The 18109-nt window shown below is 45.6% G+C and overlaps 1 protein-coding gene across 2 annotated transcripts in view; it reads left to right on the top strand.

The window, feature by feature from the left end:
• The first annotated feature begins 3038 nt into the window (after positions 1-3038).
• LOC309540480 (uncharacterized protein) overlaps positions 3039-18109 on the top strand; it is a 33241-nt gene continuing 18170 nt past the window's right edge. The window contains exons 1-10 of one of the 2 annotated variants that reach the window (XM_082237362.1): positions 3039-3622; positions 4657-5011; positions 5117-5268; positions 6942-7206; positions 7737-7834; positions 9533-9635; positions 11566-11673; positions 14608-14691; positions 15060-15248; positions 16965-17200. In XM_082237362.1, the coding sequence (XP_082093488.1) occupies positions 4784-5011; positions 5117-5268; positions 6942-7206; positions 7737-7834; positions 9533-9635; positions 11566-11673; positions 14608-14691; positions 15060-15248; positions 16965-17200 (1463 nt within the window). In that variant the 5' untranslated portion in view covers positions 3039-3622; positions 4657-4783. Of the gene's footprint in view, positions 3628-4656; positions 5012-5116; positions 5269-6941; positions 7207-7736; positions 7835-9532; positions 9636-11565; positions 11674-14607; positions 14692-15059; positions 15249-16964; positions 17201-18109 lie in introns of both variants that reach the window. The other variant, XM_082237361.1, reaches the window with a different exon arrangement.

Here is an 18109-nt window from a genome sequence, read left to right as displayed (position 1 = left end):
TGTGCAACTTTGGAGCAACATTTCCCCATAAGACTGCAATTATTGTTGTTGCTGTTGTTATTTTATTTATACCCCAACCACTTTTGGTGGCTTACAACATATCTGTATTCTGGGGGAGTTGGGTGGGGACGGAAATATTTGTTAGAAGCAGATTATGGTTTCATGTTATTTTGGGGAAAAATTTTTCAAGTTACAAAAATCAAATAATCCTGTTATGTACTGAGTTGAATAGGGGACGCGGGTGGCGCTGTGGGTAAAAGCCTCAGCGCCTAGGGCTTGCCGATCGAAAGGTCGGCGGTTCGAATCCCCGCGGCGGGGTGCGCTCCCGTTGCTCGGTCCCAGCGCCCGCCAACCTAGCAGTTCGAAAGCACCCCCGGGTGCAAGTAGATAAATAGGTACCGCTTACCAGCGAGAAGGTAAACGGCGTTCCGTGTGCTGCGCTGGCTCGCCAGATGCAGCTTTGTCACGCTGGCCACGTGACCCGGAAGTGTCTCCGGACAGCGCTGGCCCCCGGCCTCTTGAGTGAGATGGGCGCACAAACCCCAGAGTCTGTCAAGACTGGCCCGTACGGGCAGGGGTACCTTTACCTTTACCTTTTACTGAGTTGAATAGGATCCAAACTGCAGCAGTCTGATTGGTCCTAGAACAATAGGATCCAAATTGCAGCAGTCTGATTGGTCCAAGAACAATGCAGCAGTATGATTGGTTGGCAGGAACCACCCAATCATGCTCCAGATATAAGTGAATCCACAACCTGATTGGCTTACAGTAGAATTCCAGAATTAACCAATCATGTGCAGCCCATTGTGTAAATAATGTATATAAAGCAGATACTTTGAGGGGACATTCATTCATTCCTCCTCACCACTATGAGCTGAATAAAGAGCATGAAATCACTTTGCGACTCTGAGTATATTTCAAATCCAATGTCATTCATCTCCAGATGTTAAATGTATGGCTTGTACATACATTGGGTTAACAGACCCCTGACCATCCCAGTCGCCATCCAGTGTCCAAATTCCAGTGCACAAGAGTATGTTATTAATTAATTTAATTTAATTTGTATACCACCCTTCAACATAAGATCTCAGGGGCAATTCACAGAATAAAATACAAAACAAAAATACAAGTAAATAATCAAAACAAAACGGTGAAACAATAACACTCCCCCTTTCCATAGGCACATATTAAAAGGCTAGAATATTAATCAGTCAAAGGCTGAAGAGGAACACTTGCCTGGAGCCTTAAGATATATAATGAAGGTGCCAGATGAACCTCCCTGGGGAGATCATTGCACAAACAGGGAGCCATTGCAGAAAAGGCCCGTCCTTGTGTTGTCACCCCCACCTAACATGGAGGAGGCACATGAAGAAGAGCTTCACCTGATACATGCAAAGTCTGCGTCAGTTTATATGGCCAGAGGTGGTCCTTGAGGTATTGTGCTCCTGAGCCATTTAAGGCTTTACAGTGGTGCCCCGCAAGACGAATGCCTCGCAAGACGGAAAACTCGCTAGACGAAAGAGTTTTCCATTTTGGAGGTGCTTCGCAAAACGAATTTCCTATGGGCTTGCTTCGCAAGACAACAATGTCTTGCGAGTTCCTGCTGGTTTCCCCCCCCCCCTTTTCTAAGCCGCTAAGCTGCTTATCAGCTGATCCGATCAGCAGATAAGCCGCTAATAGCGCTAATCCGCTAATCCGTCAATGGGCTTGCTTTGCAAGACGATAAAACCGCTAGACAAAGAGAATCACAGAACGGATTCTTTTCGTCTTGCGAGGCACCACTGTATAGGTCAGATCCATCACTTTGAATTGGGTCCGGAAGCTAATTGACAGCCAGTACACGCAGGCCAGGATCGGTGTAACATTCTCAAACCATATTGTCCCAGTGAGCAACCTGGCCACTGAATTCTGCACCAGCTGAAGCTTCTGAACAGTTTTCAGAGGCAGCCCTATGTATAACGCATTGCAGTAATCTAACCTATTGGTTACCAGAGCGTAGACAACAGTAGTTAGGCTATCCCTGTCCAGATAGGGGCATAGCTGGGCCACCAGCCAAAGATGACTGAAGGCGCTCTGTGCCTCTGGGGCCACCTAAGCCTTGAGTGACAAACCTGCTCCTTCAAAGGAAGTGTAACCCCATCAAGAGCAGGCGACCTCCCAGCCATCTGGTCCAGGGAACCACCCACTAACAGTGCCTCAGTCTTATCTGGATTGAGCTTCAGTTTGTTTGTCACCCAGTTCATTACCAAGGCAAGACACTGGTCCAGCACTTCCATTGCCTCACCTGCAGATGTAAAGGAGAAATAGGGCTGAGTGCCATCAGCATATTGCTGACAACATACTCCAAACCTCCAGCTAACCCCACCCAGCGGTTTCATGTAGATGTTATGTTGTTGTTGTTGTTTAGTCGTTTAGTTGTGTCCGACTCTTCGTGACCCATGGACCAGAGCACGCCAGGCACTCCTTTTGTCTATGGAGTTTTCTTGGCAGGGATACTGGAGTGGCTTGCCGGTTCCTGCTCCAGGTGGATCACGTTTGGTCAAAACTCTCCACTATGACCTGTCCATTTTGGGTGGCCCTGCATGGCATAGCTCATAGCTTCTCTGAGTTATTCAAGCCCCTTCGCCACGACAAGGCAGTAATCCATGAAGGGGAGATGTTATGTAGCAGGGAATAAAATTGAGCCCTGAGGAACTCCACAATGAATGCTCCATGGGGCTGAAAAGCATTCCCCAAGCATCGCCTTCTGGGAGCGACCATCCAAGTAGGACCAGAACCACCACAAAGCAGTTCCACCCACCCCCAGTTCAGACAGCTGCTCCAGAAGGATACCATGGTCAATGGTAGGCTTCCTCAACCCTGGCTATCCATATGTTTTTTGGCCTACAACTCCCATGATCCCTAGCTAGCAGGATCAGTGGTCAGGGATGATGGTAATTGTAGTCTCAAAACATCTGGAGGGCCGAGGTTGAGGACGCCTGGTCAATGGTATCAAAAGCCGCTGAGAGGTCAAGGAGAATTAACAGGGACAAGTTTCCCTCGTCTCTCTCTCGACAGAGGTCATCATACAGGGCGACCAAAGCAGTTTCTGTGCCAAAACCAGGCCTAAACTCCAATTGAAATGGATTTTTTTTTTAATTCAGTTTCCTCGAAGAGCATCTGGATCATAGCTGTCAACTTTTCCCTTTTCTTGCGAGGAATCCTATTTGGAATAAGAGAATTTACCTTATAAAAAGGGAAACGTTGACAGCTATGATCTGGATCTGAAGCACAGCCAATTATCTTTGTTTTCACCTACAGAATGTTCAAGGGTGTGTCATTTCTATTCACACACACAAACACCCTTTTCTGTGTTCTTCCTTTCTCCTCCCTGCTATGGCAGCTCCTCCCTTTCTGAGAGGTGACCCACGTTTCACAATGGCCAATTTATTAGCAGGCCAGAAGCAGGCACTGCCTCGTTGCCACCACAGTTTCCATAGCAGCAGCTGCCCTGCTTTTTGTCTTGGCATGGGATATGTATTTCCCCACAGCAAGCTGGTGCATAGAAGAGAAAAGAACGTATTTGCAGGCCTCTCTCTCAGCACTGGGAATTCAGAGTCACACCAGCATGCTTTGTGAGGAGGTACGGTAAGTCTAGAAAAGTCCCAGAGTTCTGGACGCTTCATTGCTGCAAGCGATTTCTCCCTTTAGAATGCAACTTGGGCTCACTTACTCAGAGCAGCTGACCTCTGGAGCAGCTTACCCGTGAGAATCTCTAGATGGGTCCCAGAAGGGGTTGGCACAAGGACGACCCTGTCTTTGCAAAGGGAGTTGAACGGCCACTATTTCGAGTGGGGTTCAGTCATATACCAATAGATTCAAGTGGCACAGTTCTGGTTCCTTGCGAGATCTTGTGCAACAAAATTGGTTCCCTGACCTTTTGCAGTCAGAAAAGTGACAGGAAAATACACTGGGAAGTGTGTGATAGCACTTCCTTTGATGCAATGTCAGTTTAAAGCACCTTTAACAAATCAAAGCACCCCTCAAACAAATCAGAATGACTGCTCAGTAGGCAGGTAATCTGCAAGTGCCCTCACCTTCACAAGCTGATTCTTGCACACCATTATTCTGCTATTTGCGATATCCCTTGGATCGCACGCTGTTTGAATCCCAGCAGGAATTGATTTCAGGATGTCAGTAATAGATAAGCCCCTGCACAGTCCTCTGGGAGGTTTCAGAAAAACAGCCCTCACTCATTATTCTTTAAAGTGTTTTGCAATGCCTTTGAAACCCACAATTTCAACCATTGTGCAACTGTGCAATTCCAAAGAAAAAACAAACACAAACATTTTAAATTGTCTTTAAACAGCTTTTAATTTAAGTTTTTCATGCAAATTCTAGAAATATGCCTTTGAAAGAGTACCAAATCTGACATTTTCAGTTCCGCATAGGTAAGTGTATCAGGTAAAGGAGATAATCAAAATTCAGGGATGGTTCCAGGGATTCTGCAAACGCCCTGATGCTCAACGTCTCTAAGTGTTGAAAATATTAGTCATAAGGATTTCCCAAGTTCCAGCATTGTGGAAAAATCTCTATGGGCTGGGAAAGACAGGTTCGTGAGATCTCTCATTACGATCCTTTTTTGTGTGTGGCTATGTTTGGTAACATGTCTTTTAGATCCCATGATCTTCCTGGATCATCTGCCATTAACTTGGATCCATAGATCACAATTCTGAATCTGTGTCTAAATCTACACAACTGGAGACAGACAAAAAGACTTGGCTGTGACCATTCAACGCTTCACATGTTGCTCCAGAATTGGAGAGGATTTGCAGGCTTGCCCTCCCAGCCCTGTCCTAGCAATAAACATTTCCCACATGGCTTCGCAGAAATTGAGTCCTTGGGATTGCCCAGCAAAGTTGCAGAAAGTTCTAGAAGAAGCCATCAGCCCTCTCAACCATTTTCTGCAGCAGAGCTGAAGAGCATCAACATGGACAGGGCTCTTTCTCCAAAGGTTCCCTTTCCATCAAAGGTAAGAGAGCACCTTTTCTGCTGGGGCTTAGCCTGTCAGGTTTATCCCAGGTGCTCCTGGATCTGTCAGCAACCCACCTGCCTCTTTCTTTTTCCTCTTGATCAGAGAGTTGTCAATGGGGCATCAGGACCACTGGAGCTCAGCAGCTCAAGAGGCCGAGTGGAAGAATACAGCAGGGAACCCCTTCATCCCAAGCATCCCCAGAGAGCCAAGTCTATGAGTCCGCCACAAGTGCTCCGCACGAAAGGCAGCAGAATGTACGTGTGTCAGGCAAGGTGAAATATACTCGGAGTCCTGCAGTGATTTCATGCTCTTTATTGCAGCTTGTAAAACAGTGATTGAATTGCCCCCCAAACCTCAGGCATGGGTGGATGGAGCAGCCAAGTAATTTCGTTGTCCCCGAGAGGGGGCAATGACAATAAAGATATTATTATTATTATTATTATTATTATTATTATTATTATTATTATTACACAACGTCTGATTGGCTGATTCTGCTTCCCTCCTGGAGCCTGACTGGTCTTTTCCTGCAGACCAAATCAATTGTTTCATTCTACCATCCTACTTGCCTATTGTTCTAGGATCCAAGTTTAGTACACAACACAAGGTCAAAGTTCTGCTTTCAAAATCCTTCTTAGGAAAGGAAGCAGGAGGTACAAGATGTCGTGATGGCCAGCAATTGAAATGGCTTTAAAAGAGGATTAGACGCATTCATGGGGGAGAGGGCCATCGGTTATGATGGCAGCAGTGCTTCTGAACAGTAGTTGCTGGAAATCATAACTGGGGAGAGGGCTTGTGAATTCAGGTCCTGCAGGCAGGTTCCCGTATAATCCTCTGTCTCCATAGTCAGAGGCAGGAAGCTTCTAAATACGGTTCCTGGAAGCTGCAGGAGGGGAGGTTGCTATTGTGCTAAGGTCCTGCTTGCGTGCTTCCTACAGGCATAAAATTGGAGGAGACCCAAAGAGTCATAATAATAATAAATCATAATAAAAATTATTTATACCCCGCCCTTCTTGGCCAGAGCCGGGCTCAGGGCAGCTAACACTGATAAAATCAAAGTAAAAACATACCACATTTTTCGCCCTATAGGACGCACTTTTTCCCCTCCAAAAATGAAGGGGAAATCTGGGTGCGTCCTATGGGGTGAATGCAGGCTTCAAGAAGCTCTCCGCAAGCCTTGGGAGCTCCGCGGGAGTTCCCGTTGGGCTCCCTAGGCTTGCAGATAGCAGCCTGCATCTAGAAGCCTGGGGCACGCTGCACAGCGCGCCCCGGGTTTCAGTTCCCTGACCTGGTTTGGAGGCTGGCGGTGGGGAGAAGCGTGCTTCTCTCCGCCGCCAGCCCCACAAGCTCGGGGGACAGCGGGGAGGTGGAACGCCGCCATCCCACTGTTCCCCGACCTGGTTTGGGCTTCAGGCAGATATCCACAAGGCGTGGGAGCCCGGCGGGAAGTCGCGCCGGTCTCCCAAGGCTTGTGGAGAGCTGCTGTTCTGGGGGCTGGGGTTGGGGGAAGCTCGGGCTCCCCCCGCGCCAGCCCTGTGCCGGGGGGGGGGAAAATAAAATATTTTTCTTTATTCCCCCCTCCAAAACTAGGTGCGTCCTATGGACCGGTGCGCCCTATGGGGCGAAAAATACGGTAATGGGGGGGCAGAAGAAAAGGGGAAAAAAACCAATTTAAAATACAGGTTAAAATGCAGCCTCATTTTAAAGTAGCCGATAAATCAATACCATAAGGGGAGGGAAACATAAGGGTCAGACTGAGTCCAAACCAAAGGCCAGGCGGAACAGCTCTGTCTTGCAGGCCCTGCGGAAAGATGCCAAGTCCAACGCCCTGAAATGAAGGAATGACTCTGGCAGGCCACTTGTTGGACTAGATAGGCCTTTGGGCCTGATCCAGCAGAGATCTCCTTATGTTCTTCCTTGTTCTTCTCAGAGATATAATAGATGGTGCAGAACACAATAGCTCAACAGTCAGAAGAAGGCATTATATCTATCGCCTTCCAAATTGGAATACAAGGGAGGCTAGTCCCACACAGCCACTTGCTAGAAGGAGACAGAGCTGCTCAGAGTTGGACCTGCGAGCATCTTTACCAGAAGAGCTGCCAAGGAACGTTGAGGCGGGAGAAACCTGGTCCGTGAGGAATCTTGAGCTGGAACTCAACATGATGCACTTTGAGCTGCTCTCCCTGAAGCAGAAGGTAATGTGGGGTGTTGTGCACAGTTTTGGATGCTGTGCCTCAGAAACGAGAGAGATTAGAAAAGGGCAACCAACGCAAACAGGCAGGTAGAGCAACTCCTCTCTGGGGAAAATTTGGGCTTTTTAGTTTCGGGGGAAGCCTAATGTGTAAGATCATGTGAGGTTTGGAGAAAGAGGCTAGGGAGACATTTTTGGAGGCCATCTGTAATGGATGCGATTAATTGAGATTCCTGCTTTGCAGGGGGTTGGACTAGATGACCCTTGGAGTTCCTTCCAACTCTGCAATTCAATTTTTCTATGGTCCTTTGAATGTTGGGATATTCAGAACAGGTAGAAGAAAATACTTCTCCATGCAGCACGTAGTTAAACTATGGAATTTGCTCCCAGGAACCGTAGTGATGGCTCTGCAAGGCCCTGGCTAAGTGCCTCTCACCTGGGAACACAGTCTGGGACCTCCTTCGTTTCATGCAAATGGGTCTTAATGCACAGTTTGCCTCTGAAATCTCCTCTGATCCCTTGCCTTTTCCACAGCAGATGGAGAGCTCTTTCGCTCACATAGAAAAGGAGAAGCAGTGGTTGGAAATGACTTGCTCAGAAGACAGGAAGCACAAAGGAGACCTGGATGATAAGTGAGTAGAGTCCTCCCCGGGGCGTGACCTCAAGAAAACTGGTGCACAACAAACTTGACGAAGCTAAGCAGTCTGGAGGGGAGTCCCACACATGTGTTCCATGGAAGAAAAGCAGGATATAAATGTTAGGATATTTCCGTTCCACCTTAAAAGGGAGCAGGATGTTTGTGTCACAGCCTGCGTATTTCCTGTTCATAGGATGTTTATGTTTGCTGTTGCTTTCGTTTTCTCTCTGTGTCTGAGACACTGACGCAGGCAGGCAGTCATGTCTTTCTTTGTTCTGATCAACGCTGAATAAAGCTTGTAAATAATGCTCTCCTGAGTGCAACTTTTGGCTGTGCATTATCTGCTGATAAAGTGTGCATGAGCTCTAGAAGAAACTCATGTCGCTAATTGCTGATACTGCGTGACTACGGGAGATCGATGGATCGTCCGGCAAACGGCTTGGGGCCATGATGGACTTTATTTCCCTGGCAGTATCCCAACAATAAATACATTTGAGTTGGAAAAAAACAAAAATGAGAGAATATAAAATCATAGATTAGTCTGAATTATTATAGAATCACAGAATCGTAGTGTTGCTAGGAACCCTGAGGGTCATCTAAGTCCAACCCCCTGCGACGCAGGGATCTCAGCTAAAGAACCTCTGACCTCTATCCTCTATATAAAAACCTCCAACAAAGGAGAGCTTTCCGAGGGCTCCATTCTACACTTGAACAGCTCTTGGCACCAGAAAGTTCTTCCTAATGTTTATTGTTAATGGCTGATTCCCTTCCAGGAAAGAAGGCTCGCATGACCAGTTGACGCTGGTCCATTACAGCAAGTGGGGCCCTTGCTGCCCCTCTAAGCTTGGTCCTCAGTAAGCCCCTGCCTCCCTGCATTCATTCACATCCTGTCTTTTTTTCTGACAGGGACTCAAGGCAGCTTATAGATAAAACAGAAACAGCTAAAAGCATAGGGAAAAAGAAATTGTTAAAAAAACAATTAAATATTAACATATCTAAGATCTATTAAAACATACAGTGGTACCTCAGGTTACAGACGCTTCAGGTCACAGACTCCGCTAACCCAGAAATAGTACCTCGGGTTAAGAACTTTGCTTCAGGATGAGAACAGAAATCACGTGGTGGCGGCGGCTTGGCAGCAGCGGGATACCCCATTAGCTAAAGTGGTACCTCAGGTTAAGAACAGTTTCAGGTTAAGAACGGACCTCCAGAACGAATAAAGTTCTTAATCCGAGGTACCACTGTACAGATAATTACAATAAAAACATCACAGCACCAGCCCTTTCCTTAAAAACAGTCAGTTCCCAAAGGCCCTGTTGGAATATACCGTAACAGTCTGTGCCTGCCAGCAGAAGCTGGGCGTAGTGTGGCGAGGGCCGGGGTGGGGTGGGGGGACGTAGTCGCATGGTTTTGAGGAGCCTGAGTCAGGCATTTCTGCGCATGATTCCCTGCCCTGCTTGCCGTCAGGGGTCTCTGGGCTCCCCCTGAATGGGTGGGCAGGCAGGCAGCGCAGCCTCGTGAACCGTCTGTGCCCAGCGCCTGCCCAGTACTTCGTGCCTGTCCCTATTTTCATTGGAGAAAAGTTGGAGGGAATGATTTCTGCAGAGCATGTAAATGGTATGTTCTGGGTACTGCAAACTTAGGAAACAGGAATGAACTATTCTTAGCATGTATGGATGTGCCTGCCTTTTAGGCTCTTCAGTTTGGAAACAGAGCTGGTAAAGGCCAGATCTTCTCTAGGCATAAGGAACCATGGATCGCTCTCATCCCCGGGCTCCAATCAGAACGCCACTGTGGTAAGCATGGCTTCCTAAAATTGACCTCAGCCGGGCTGTGTGGGTATGTCTGGACCTAGCATAGGATCGGACATAGATAGGTTATCAGGTTTAAAATTGCAAGAATTCACAAAAGGTGGTGTATGGGCACAGAATTTAGTGTCCCAGGAATCACAGCCTTCAGTTAAAAAACAAAGTTTCTAGTCTTCATGAAAGCACAGATATATTTGAAAGCATCTGAGTGATGCCTCTTGAAATCTAAGAAGGCCGATTCCCAGTTGTTGGAAGGCTTTGGTGCCTGCATAACTTCTTCTTTTTTTATAAGATATTTATTAAGATTTTCAAAGTATTACAAAATAAAAATGTAAAAAATAAAAAAATTAAAAATGGTTAAAATCAACTCTATCTTTCCATTACTTATTTTTCATTAGCTTATTTCCCGGACCTCCTCACACCTCCCTTTTTTGTATTCCAATTCAGTTTGTTGGTTCAGCAAATCCCTACCCTCTTTGTTTATCCTAGTCTTTAATTTTAAAATATTATGACATTAAGTTTTTACCTAAATAATCCATTTTTCATATTCCCTTATAATATTACAGCTGAAAACCGCTTAATTTCTATCCAACATCATCCTAGCATTCATCAATTTTACAATATTTCTGTAGATAGACTTTAAATTTCTTCCAATCTTCTTCCACCGACTCTTCTCCCTGGTCTCGGATTCTGCCAGTCATTTCTGCCAGTTCCATATAGTCCATCACCTTCATCTGCCATTCTTCCAGAGTGGGTAGCTCTTGTGTCTTCCAGTACTTTGCAATAAGTATTCTTGCTGCTGTTGTGGCATACATAAAAAAAGTTCTGTCCTTCTTTGGCCAACTATGCCCAGGAGAAAGGCCTCTGGTTTCTTCAAGAAGGTATATTTAAATACCTTTTTCATTTCATTATGTATCATCTCCCAGAAAGCCTTAATCCTTGGGCACGTCCACCAAAGGTGAAAGAATGTACCTTCAGTTTCTTTACATTTCCAACATTTATTATCGGGCAAGTGATAGATTTTTGCAAGCTTGACTGGGGTCATGTACCACCTGTATACCATTTTCATAATATTCTCTCTTTGGTGCCTGCATAACTTCTTACCCCCTCCGCACAACAATCAAAACCAGAGTGAATGATGAAAATAAGAAAGATTGCTTACTGAATTCAGATCACAGAATTAATCCCTGTTAGGATATAGTTCCGTTGTACCTTAAAAGGGAACAGGCATGACTGTTGTGTGTCACATGCCTGTTTACATTCCAGCAGTCTGCTGGGAACTTCCGTTTTGTATATTGCTTTTGCTCTGCTGTTTGCTGGACACAAAGGGAAGCAGACATGCTTTTTCCTTTGTTCCTGAACTGAATAAATGCTGTAAATATACTTACACATGGCTCTGTCCACCACTTCTGTTGCGAGAAGATTTATTCACTCTGCTGATAAAGTGTGCCAAGTCTCTAAATGTATCTGAGGCTCGTGTTGCTGTTTGATGCTGTTCCAAGGGAAACCAGTGATCGTCCGGCTGCTGGCTGCTGGCTGGAGCCATCTGGGGGCCTGCCCGATGCCCCCGTCTCCCCGGCAGTATCCCAACAATCCCTACTCCCATGCAGAATTTGGGTTGCTTGGCAGCATAATTTTCATTTTCCTTAGCACAAAATCCATGCAGCCCTGCTCATCCAGGTTAGAAGCCCCATTGCTACAAATATAATGTCCTTATTGATGATGGGTTAAGGTGTTAGGGGTTAATGTGTGATGTTCTATTGTGTTGTTGTGGTTATTGTGTTTCTGTATATTCAGCTGGAAGCCCTGACTGGACAACCCAGTCAGATGGTTGTGGTACAACTCATTATCATCATTATAATGTTTCAAATGTATTTAAAAACCACAGAAGTCATTCAAATGCACTCTTGATTTCCAGGAAGAACTGGTTAGCCTTCAAAGCAGCCTGTTGGCTCACGAAAGCCACATCAAGGCCCTAGAAGAAAAACAGGAGGAGATGGGGCAGAAGCTGGAAACTGCAAAAGAGGTTTGCCAAGGAGACTGCAGAGCAGCTAAGATATAGAGCTGCAGAGGGACCCACACTGTACATTTCAAGCACACAACTTCCCCCAAACATTCCTGGGTCCTATATTCTATTAAGGGGGCTGGGAATTTGCAGTTCTGTGAGGTGGGGAACTATAGTTCTCAGGGGCTAGGAACTACAGCTCCCAGGATATAAAGCCACATGCTTTATACACGTGTTAAATGTGCTTTAAATGTATGGTATGAATGTGACCTATGCTTGGGGAAGGGCATGTTGCCTCCTTAGTCCCCTGCAAAAGTACTTTTCCCTAATTCTGCAAACATTGGGGTTCCAAGTCTGCTGATATCTCCCTCTTGTTTCTCAGTAGCCCCGTTTTGGCTACATAGCTGTTGGCACTAAGTGGTGGTATATAGTTTTACACACCACCCCAATTTCTGAGTGGCAAGAGATTCTGGGGTTTCCGTTTCCTTGGAATGAAGACCAGTGGTGTCTTTATGATATATGCTTTATTTACACAGAGGTACAACCTGAGCTTAAGATGGAGGGGCTCACAGAATTAACACCCCAATAGATCTTGCTTCTCCATTAGTCTAAGCTTTGGATCTGAAATATACTCAGAGTCGCAAAGTGATTTCATGCTCTTTATTCAGCTCATAGTGGTGAGGAGGAGTGAATGAATGTCCTCTCACAGTATCTGCTTTATATACATTATTTACATAACGGGCTGCACATGATTGGCAATTCCGGAATTCTACTGTAAGCCAATCAGGTTGTGGATTCACTTCTATCTGGAGCAGGATTGGGTGGTTCCTGCCAACCAATCATACTGCTGCATTGTTCTAGGACCAATCAGACTGCTGCATTCTGAATCCTATTGTTCTAGGACCAATCAGACTGCTGCATTTTGGATCCTATTCAACTCAGTACATAACAGGATCCATCACGAAACAAAAAGTTCTCTGTGTCCCCAGCTTCCAGCTCTGCTCACACTGGCTATTGTCCCCCTACCTAGCAGATAGTTGAGGGGGCGGAGGAGAGGGCCAGCCTTTGGCTAGAAGGGCCCCATCACTTAGCTGCAGATCTTGAAACCTAGCTCATTGTTTGGGGACACTGATAAGAGCAAAAGGGGAACCTGCTGGATCAGGCCATGGGCCCATTGAGTCAGGCATCCTCTTCTCCCAGGGGCCAGCCACATGCCCACTTGGGGAATCTTGTTATTAAATATACCAAGAAAAACAAAAACCAAGAACTCAGGCCAATGTAAGTTTCAATAGTGGGAGTAGTCCCTACTCACAAATAAATAATCAATTTTAACAAAAACTGATCCATTCAAAAGTATGTATTCTGATAAGGATTACAAACTCAAACACAGTGGTGCCCCGCAAGACGAATGCCTCGCAAGACGGAAAACCCGCTAGACGAAAGGGTTTTCCGTTTTGGAGGTGCTTCGCAAAACAAATCTCCTATGGGCTTGCTTTGCAAGATGAAAATGTCTTGCGAGTTCCTGCGGGGTTTCCCCCCCCCTTTTCTAAGCCGCTAAGCCACTTATCAGCTGATCCGATAAGCCGCTAAAAGCCACTAATAGCACTAATAGCGCTAATCTGCTAATCCGTCAATGGGCTTGCTTCGCAAGACAAAAAAACCGCTAGACGAAGAGAATCACAGAACGGATTCTTTTCGTCTTGCGAGGCACCACTGTAGAGATTACAAATGCTAACAGAGATTACAAACTCCAACTCATAAAGATATGTACAACACAATAATTTGTTACAGAATTAGAAATAAGAGTTTATGCTTAGAGACAAGTTCATGTTAGTCCATAGTCAGATTTGACGTGAAGGTCTTAGTTTCAATCACTGAGCAGAAGTCAGAAGTTAATTATGGATCAGAAACCAAGACGGGGCCCTCTTTCAATGTATTCACCTTCATCAGCTAGAAGTATCAAATATTACATGAAAACACATTTAAATTCTAAATTACCATAGATTATAAAGCAGTCACAAATTATAAAACAGTATTATATAACATTTGGTTCCTTACCTAATTTTTAAAGGGTCATGTAAGTTTGAAGACTTTCGGATAAATATATCCTGTTATTTTCTACATTTCTCAGAGATAGCAACTGAAAATAATATTAATAATAATGACGTGTTGAATCAAATTAAAAACTCTAAGGCAGCATATAATCATATGATTCCTCATCTACGTGTGGGTAGATCAACGTGTATCTTGTGGTTTTCTGTGTGTTTTCAATTTGGAAGTGAGCCTGTTACCTTTTGTATGCACTTAAAGGGGTAGATGAGATTCCCTAGATCTTCTTAAAGGCATAGAGTTCTAAAGTTCAGAGGACAGCTACAGTTTAATTTAAAGGTCTTAAAGAAATGATGTATAATCCTGATAGCTATTCAGACCCATAGGGGTCATGGTCTTAAGTAAATGGATGTACTGGACTTCCTGTTGTAAGTCTATTGATATCTCTCCGATTGAATGGGTCTAACTCTAGGTTTCCAGATAATGAAAATTACAAAAGCATCTTCCTGGTGTTTCTGTTGTATGTAGTGTTCTACTGGTGGGGTGTGTCCATGCAAGAAGTTGTACATTGGCAAGAGTACCAGACCGATAAAACTACGCATAAATGAACATCGCTCACAAATCTGTGGATAAATGCCGGCTCCCTCGGCCTGAAAGCAAGATGAGCACCGTACCCCATAGTCACCTTTGACTGGACTTAACCGGCCAGGGGTCCTTTACCTTTACTGCCCACTCTGGGAACCTCTGCATTAAGCCAGAGGGTAGGGCAGAGGGGTGCTGGGAATGAGTTTATGGAACCAAGGTGGACCCTGAAAGTGTGGGAACTGCTGGTCCATGCACTCTTCACTCTGACGAAATATGTTTGAATGACATTTTGAGGGGGAAATGTGCTGGTTTGCCTGACAGGAGAAGGATCGGTTGGAGGAGAAAGTGAGGGAGCTCAGCCTGAAGTTGGAATCTGCCCTTTCTGACTGGGAGAGACTCCTCCAGGTATGGGGTCTGGGCAGGACATTAGCTAGGGGGTGTTGAGGTGGGCCCCGCCAGGGGCGCAGGCAAAGGGGGAGGGAGCACAAAATTGGCTAAAAATATGTCCATAAATATAAATAATTGATTATTGCCTCATAAGAAATGGTTTTAAATAGAGGGTGAATTGAATGGGTGGAAGGGAGGGGGTTGGAGGAGAGGCGGAAAGAAGAGTTGCCATCTGATGGGCAGCATAGTTACCTGTGCTGCTTTGAGTACTGCAGTCGTGTGTTGAGCTATAGCGTTTCGATCCTGCCAGCCGCTTTGCTTTCATTTTGATGAAGAAGAGTGAGCAGTAAATTATTACCATAACGACCATAGCAACTGTCTTGCAGGAGAAGGTGGCTGTCCACCAGGATGTCCAACGTCTCACCTCGGAGCTGGAGCGTGCCCGGAAACAGCAGGAAGGCTCCAACGACCAAGTCTCAGCCCTCCATTCGGAGCTCGTCTGTGCCAAGACCCAAGTCAACTACCAGGACAAGGAGAAGGTTCTCATGGAGGAGGAGCTGGAGTCCACCAGACAGGTGAGTTCCCCCATTCTGGCCCATTCTCCAGCTGTGGGTGGGATCCATGAAACACCTACATCACTCTCAGTTCCTTGGAGAAAAAGGTGGGGGGGAATGTAATGCATTATATTAAATTGCTTCACCTACTTCTGTCTCTGGCCACGCACTGCTGGCATGCAACCCCTCCGCTGGAAAGGAATGTGGGCCTCACACGGAAAAATGTTCTCCATCCCTGAAAGATTACTATTATTAACTACAATTTATCACCCGCCCTTCGTCCTAAAGTCCCAGGACAGGTTATAAGAGTTAAAACACAGCAGTAATATTAATGCACAATATCACACAACTTCAAAAAACAATATCAAAAAATATACTGTTAGGGAACTGACATCGGAGGGAGAGGCGAAGGGGAGGCTCCCAGATGATGCTGGCGAAGGACCCAGCAGCAGGGGGAGAAACAGCTCAGTAGAGGGGGAAGCCAATCAGCGCAACACCAGGGATGAAGGGGGGCAGATGGGGAAATTGGAGAGAGGGCTCCAGGACTCTTCACTGGACATCAGTGAGGAGAGCCCAGGTCCTCCGCTACCCACGCCTTCCCTGCGCAGAAGAGGAGGAGGAGACTGGGTGTCAAACAACTTTTATGTTGGAAGAGGTTCAAGAAACGCCCACTGATGGATTCTGCCAGTGACTGAGGCAGTCACGATGAGAAGGGGCTGTGCAGTCAAGGTTTGACAAGGCAAATTAACCGAGAAAGGCACCAGTTTACGCACGAGTAACTCATACCCATTACATATACATATGAATCAGCTCTGTATAGGTATGCTCAGTGGAGACGCAGGAGAGGGCCTTCTCAGCGGCTGCGCTCAAGCAACTCTGGAACTCCCTGCCAAGGGAAGCCAGACTGGCTCCCTCCTTACTGCCAGCAAGTGAAGACTTCCTTGTTCCAAAAAGGTCTTTGGGGAATGACTGTTTTTAAGGAAAGGGCAGGTGCTGTGCTGTTTTTATTGTAATGATCTGTATGTTTCAATAGGTATCTCTCTCTCACACACACAAACACTCACACAAAATTTTAATTCTAATTAGTGTTTAGGTAAAGGTAAAGGTACCCCTGCCCGTACGGGCCAGTCTTGACAGACTCTGGGGTTGTGCGCCCATCTCACTCAAGAGACACTTCCGGATCACGTGGCCAGCGTGACATCGCTGCTCTGGCGAGCCAGCACCAGCGCAGCACACGGAAACGCTGTTTACCTTCCCGCTATAAAGCGGTACCTATTTATCTACTTGCACCCGGGGGTGCTTTCGAACTGCTAGGTTGGCAGGCGCTGGGACCGAAAGACGGGAGCGCACCCCGCCGCAGGGATTCGAACCGCCGACCTTTCGATCGGCAAGTCCTAGGCGCTGAGGTTTTACCCACAGCGCCACCCACGTCCCTAGTGTTTAATTGTTTGTTAATGATTGTGTTTTTCTGTTTTTAGCTATTTCTATTTTATCTTAAGTCCCTGTCTGGGAAAAAGCTAGGCTATATATTATATTATATTACCATTTTATATTCTAACAATATTTTCATAGGTGGACAGTTGTGGTTAGGTAGCGATCTGGCCCTGTGCCCAACTGTTCACTAGATCAGCACTTCTACCCTGAAGGTCTTGAGTTTACCAAGTGGCCGTGTGCATTCACCTGGAAGGGTCTCCGGGCTAAGTGAATAGAGCAAAGGCCTTGCAATCTCCCTTGCAGGTGTGCAAAACGCTCTCTTCCGAAGCAGCCGAGAGCCGCCAGAGGCTGGAAGCCTCTCTGGAGAAGCTCCATCGCTCCGAAGCAGAGAAGAAGATCCTTGAGAGCCGCATCCAGGCGCTGGAGAATGAGCAGAGCCAGATGCTGAAAGAGGCGGAAGGAGCCTCTCTGAGTCAAGAGGACAGGAGGAAGCTGGAGGAAGAGGTGAAGGCTCTCCAGGAAACCTGTGCGAATCTCAGGTACTTGGCAGGAAACACTGGGAGATAGCCTTTTTCCTGAGCTGCTGCTTTTCTCCAATTGTTTAATATGTTTAATATGTTTAATATGGCTTTTATTTGGTCAAAGCAACAGCAGCTGTTGGGAACCCTTCAGGAGTAGAGTCCAAAGGACTGTTAGCCACACAGACTTCCAGAGAGGCATTCGCTCCCCTTAGCTTTGCATGTGCACAGGAATTAAGTCACGTTCCAGAGGAAAAGTGTGCCTGTATTATCAGAGCTGGTTGCCTGAATTAGCAAGAAGAATTTGGTGTCTACTTTCCTTTTTTATAATATTTTATTAGGTTTTATCAATAAAGAAATTCAAAAGAATACAAAAACAGAAAAATACAAAGTTACAAAATACAAAAATACAAACATTAAACACAAAAAATACAGGAAAAGAGAGGGGCGAACACATAAAAAAGAAAACAAAACTCACTCTTTTTAAATTTCACTTTAGTTAACTTATTTTCCTGACTTCCTCACGCCTCCCTTTTTTGTATCCCTTTTCTTAAAATTTAGTTCAGCAAATTCATATCCAGTTTAACTTGTCTATTTATCAATCCCATCTTACATTTTACCTTGGTGCTAGAACCCCATCAGTTCATTTCAATGTCATTAGCATTCAAAAATTTTACAATGTTTCTGTAAATAAATTTTAAATTTCCTCCAATCTTCCTCCACGAGCTCTTCTCCCTGATCTCGAATTCTGCCAGTCACTTCCGCCATTTCCATATAGTCTATTAGTTGCATTTGCCATTCTTCCAGGGTGGGTAGTGTCTACTTTCAATCAGTTTGGCTCAAGGCTGAGTTTTCCCTGCACAAATGCCCTTGACACATCCTTAATACAGTCTGTGAAAGCATATTCTCTCTTTTTTTAAAAAAAATGAT

Source organism: Podarcis vaucheri (assembly GCF_965113315.1).
Source record: "Podarcis vaucheri genome assembly, chromosome: 9".
NCBI lineage: Eukaryota > Metazoa > Chordata > Lepidosauria > Squamata > Lacertidae > Podarcis > Podarcis vaucheri.
Note: the sequence above shows the minus strand (reverse complement) of the source record. Positions and strands in the feature narration are given on the sequence as shown.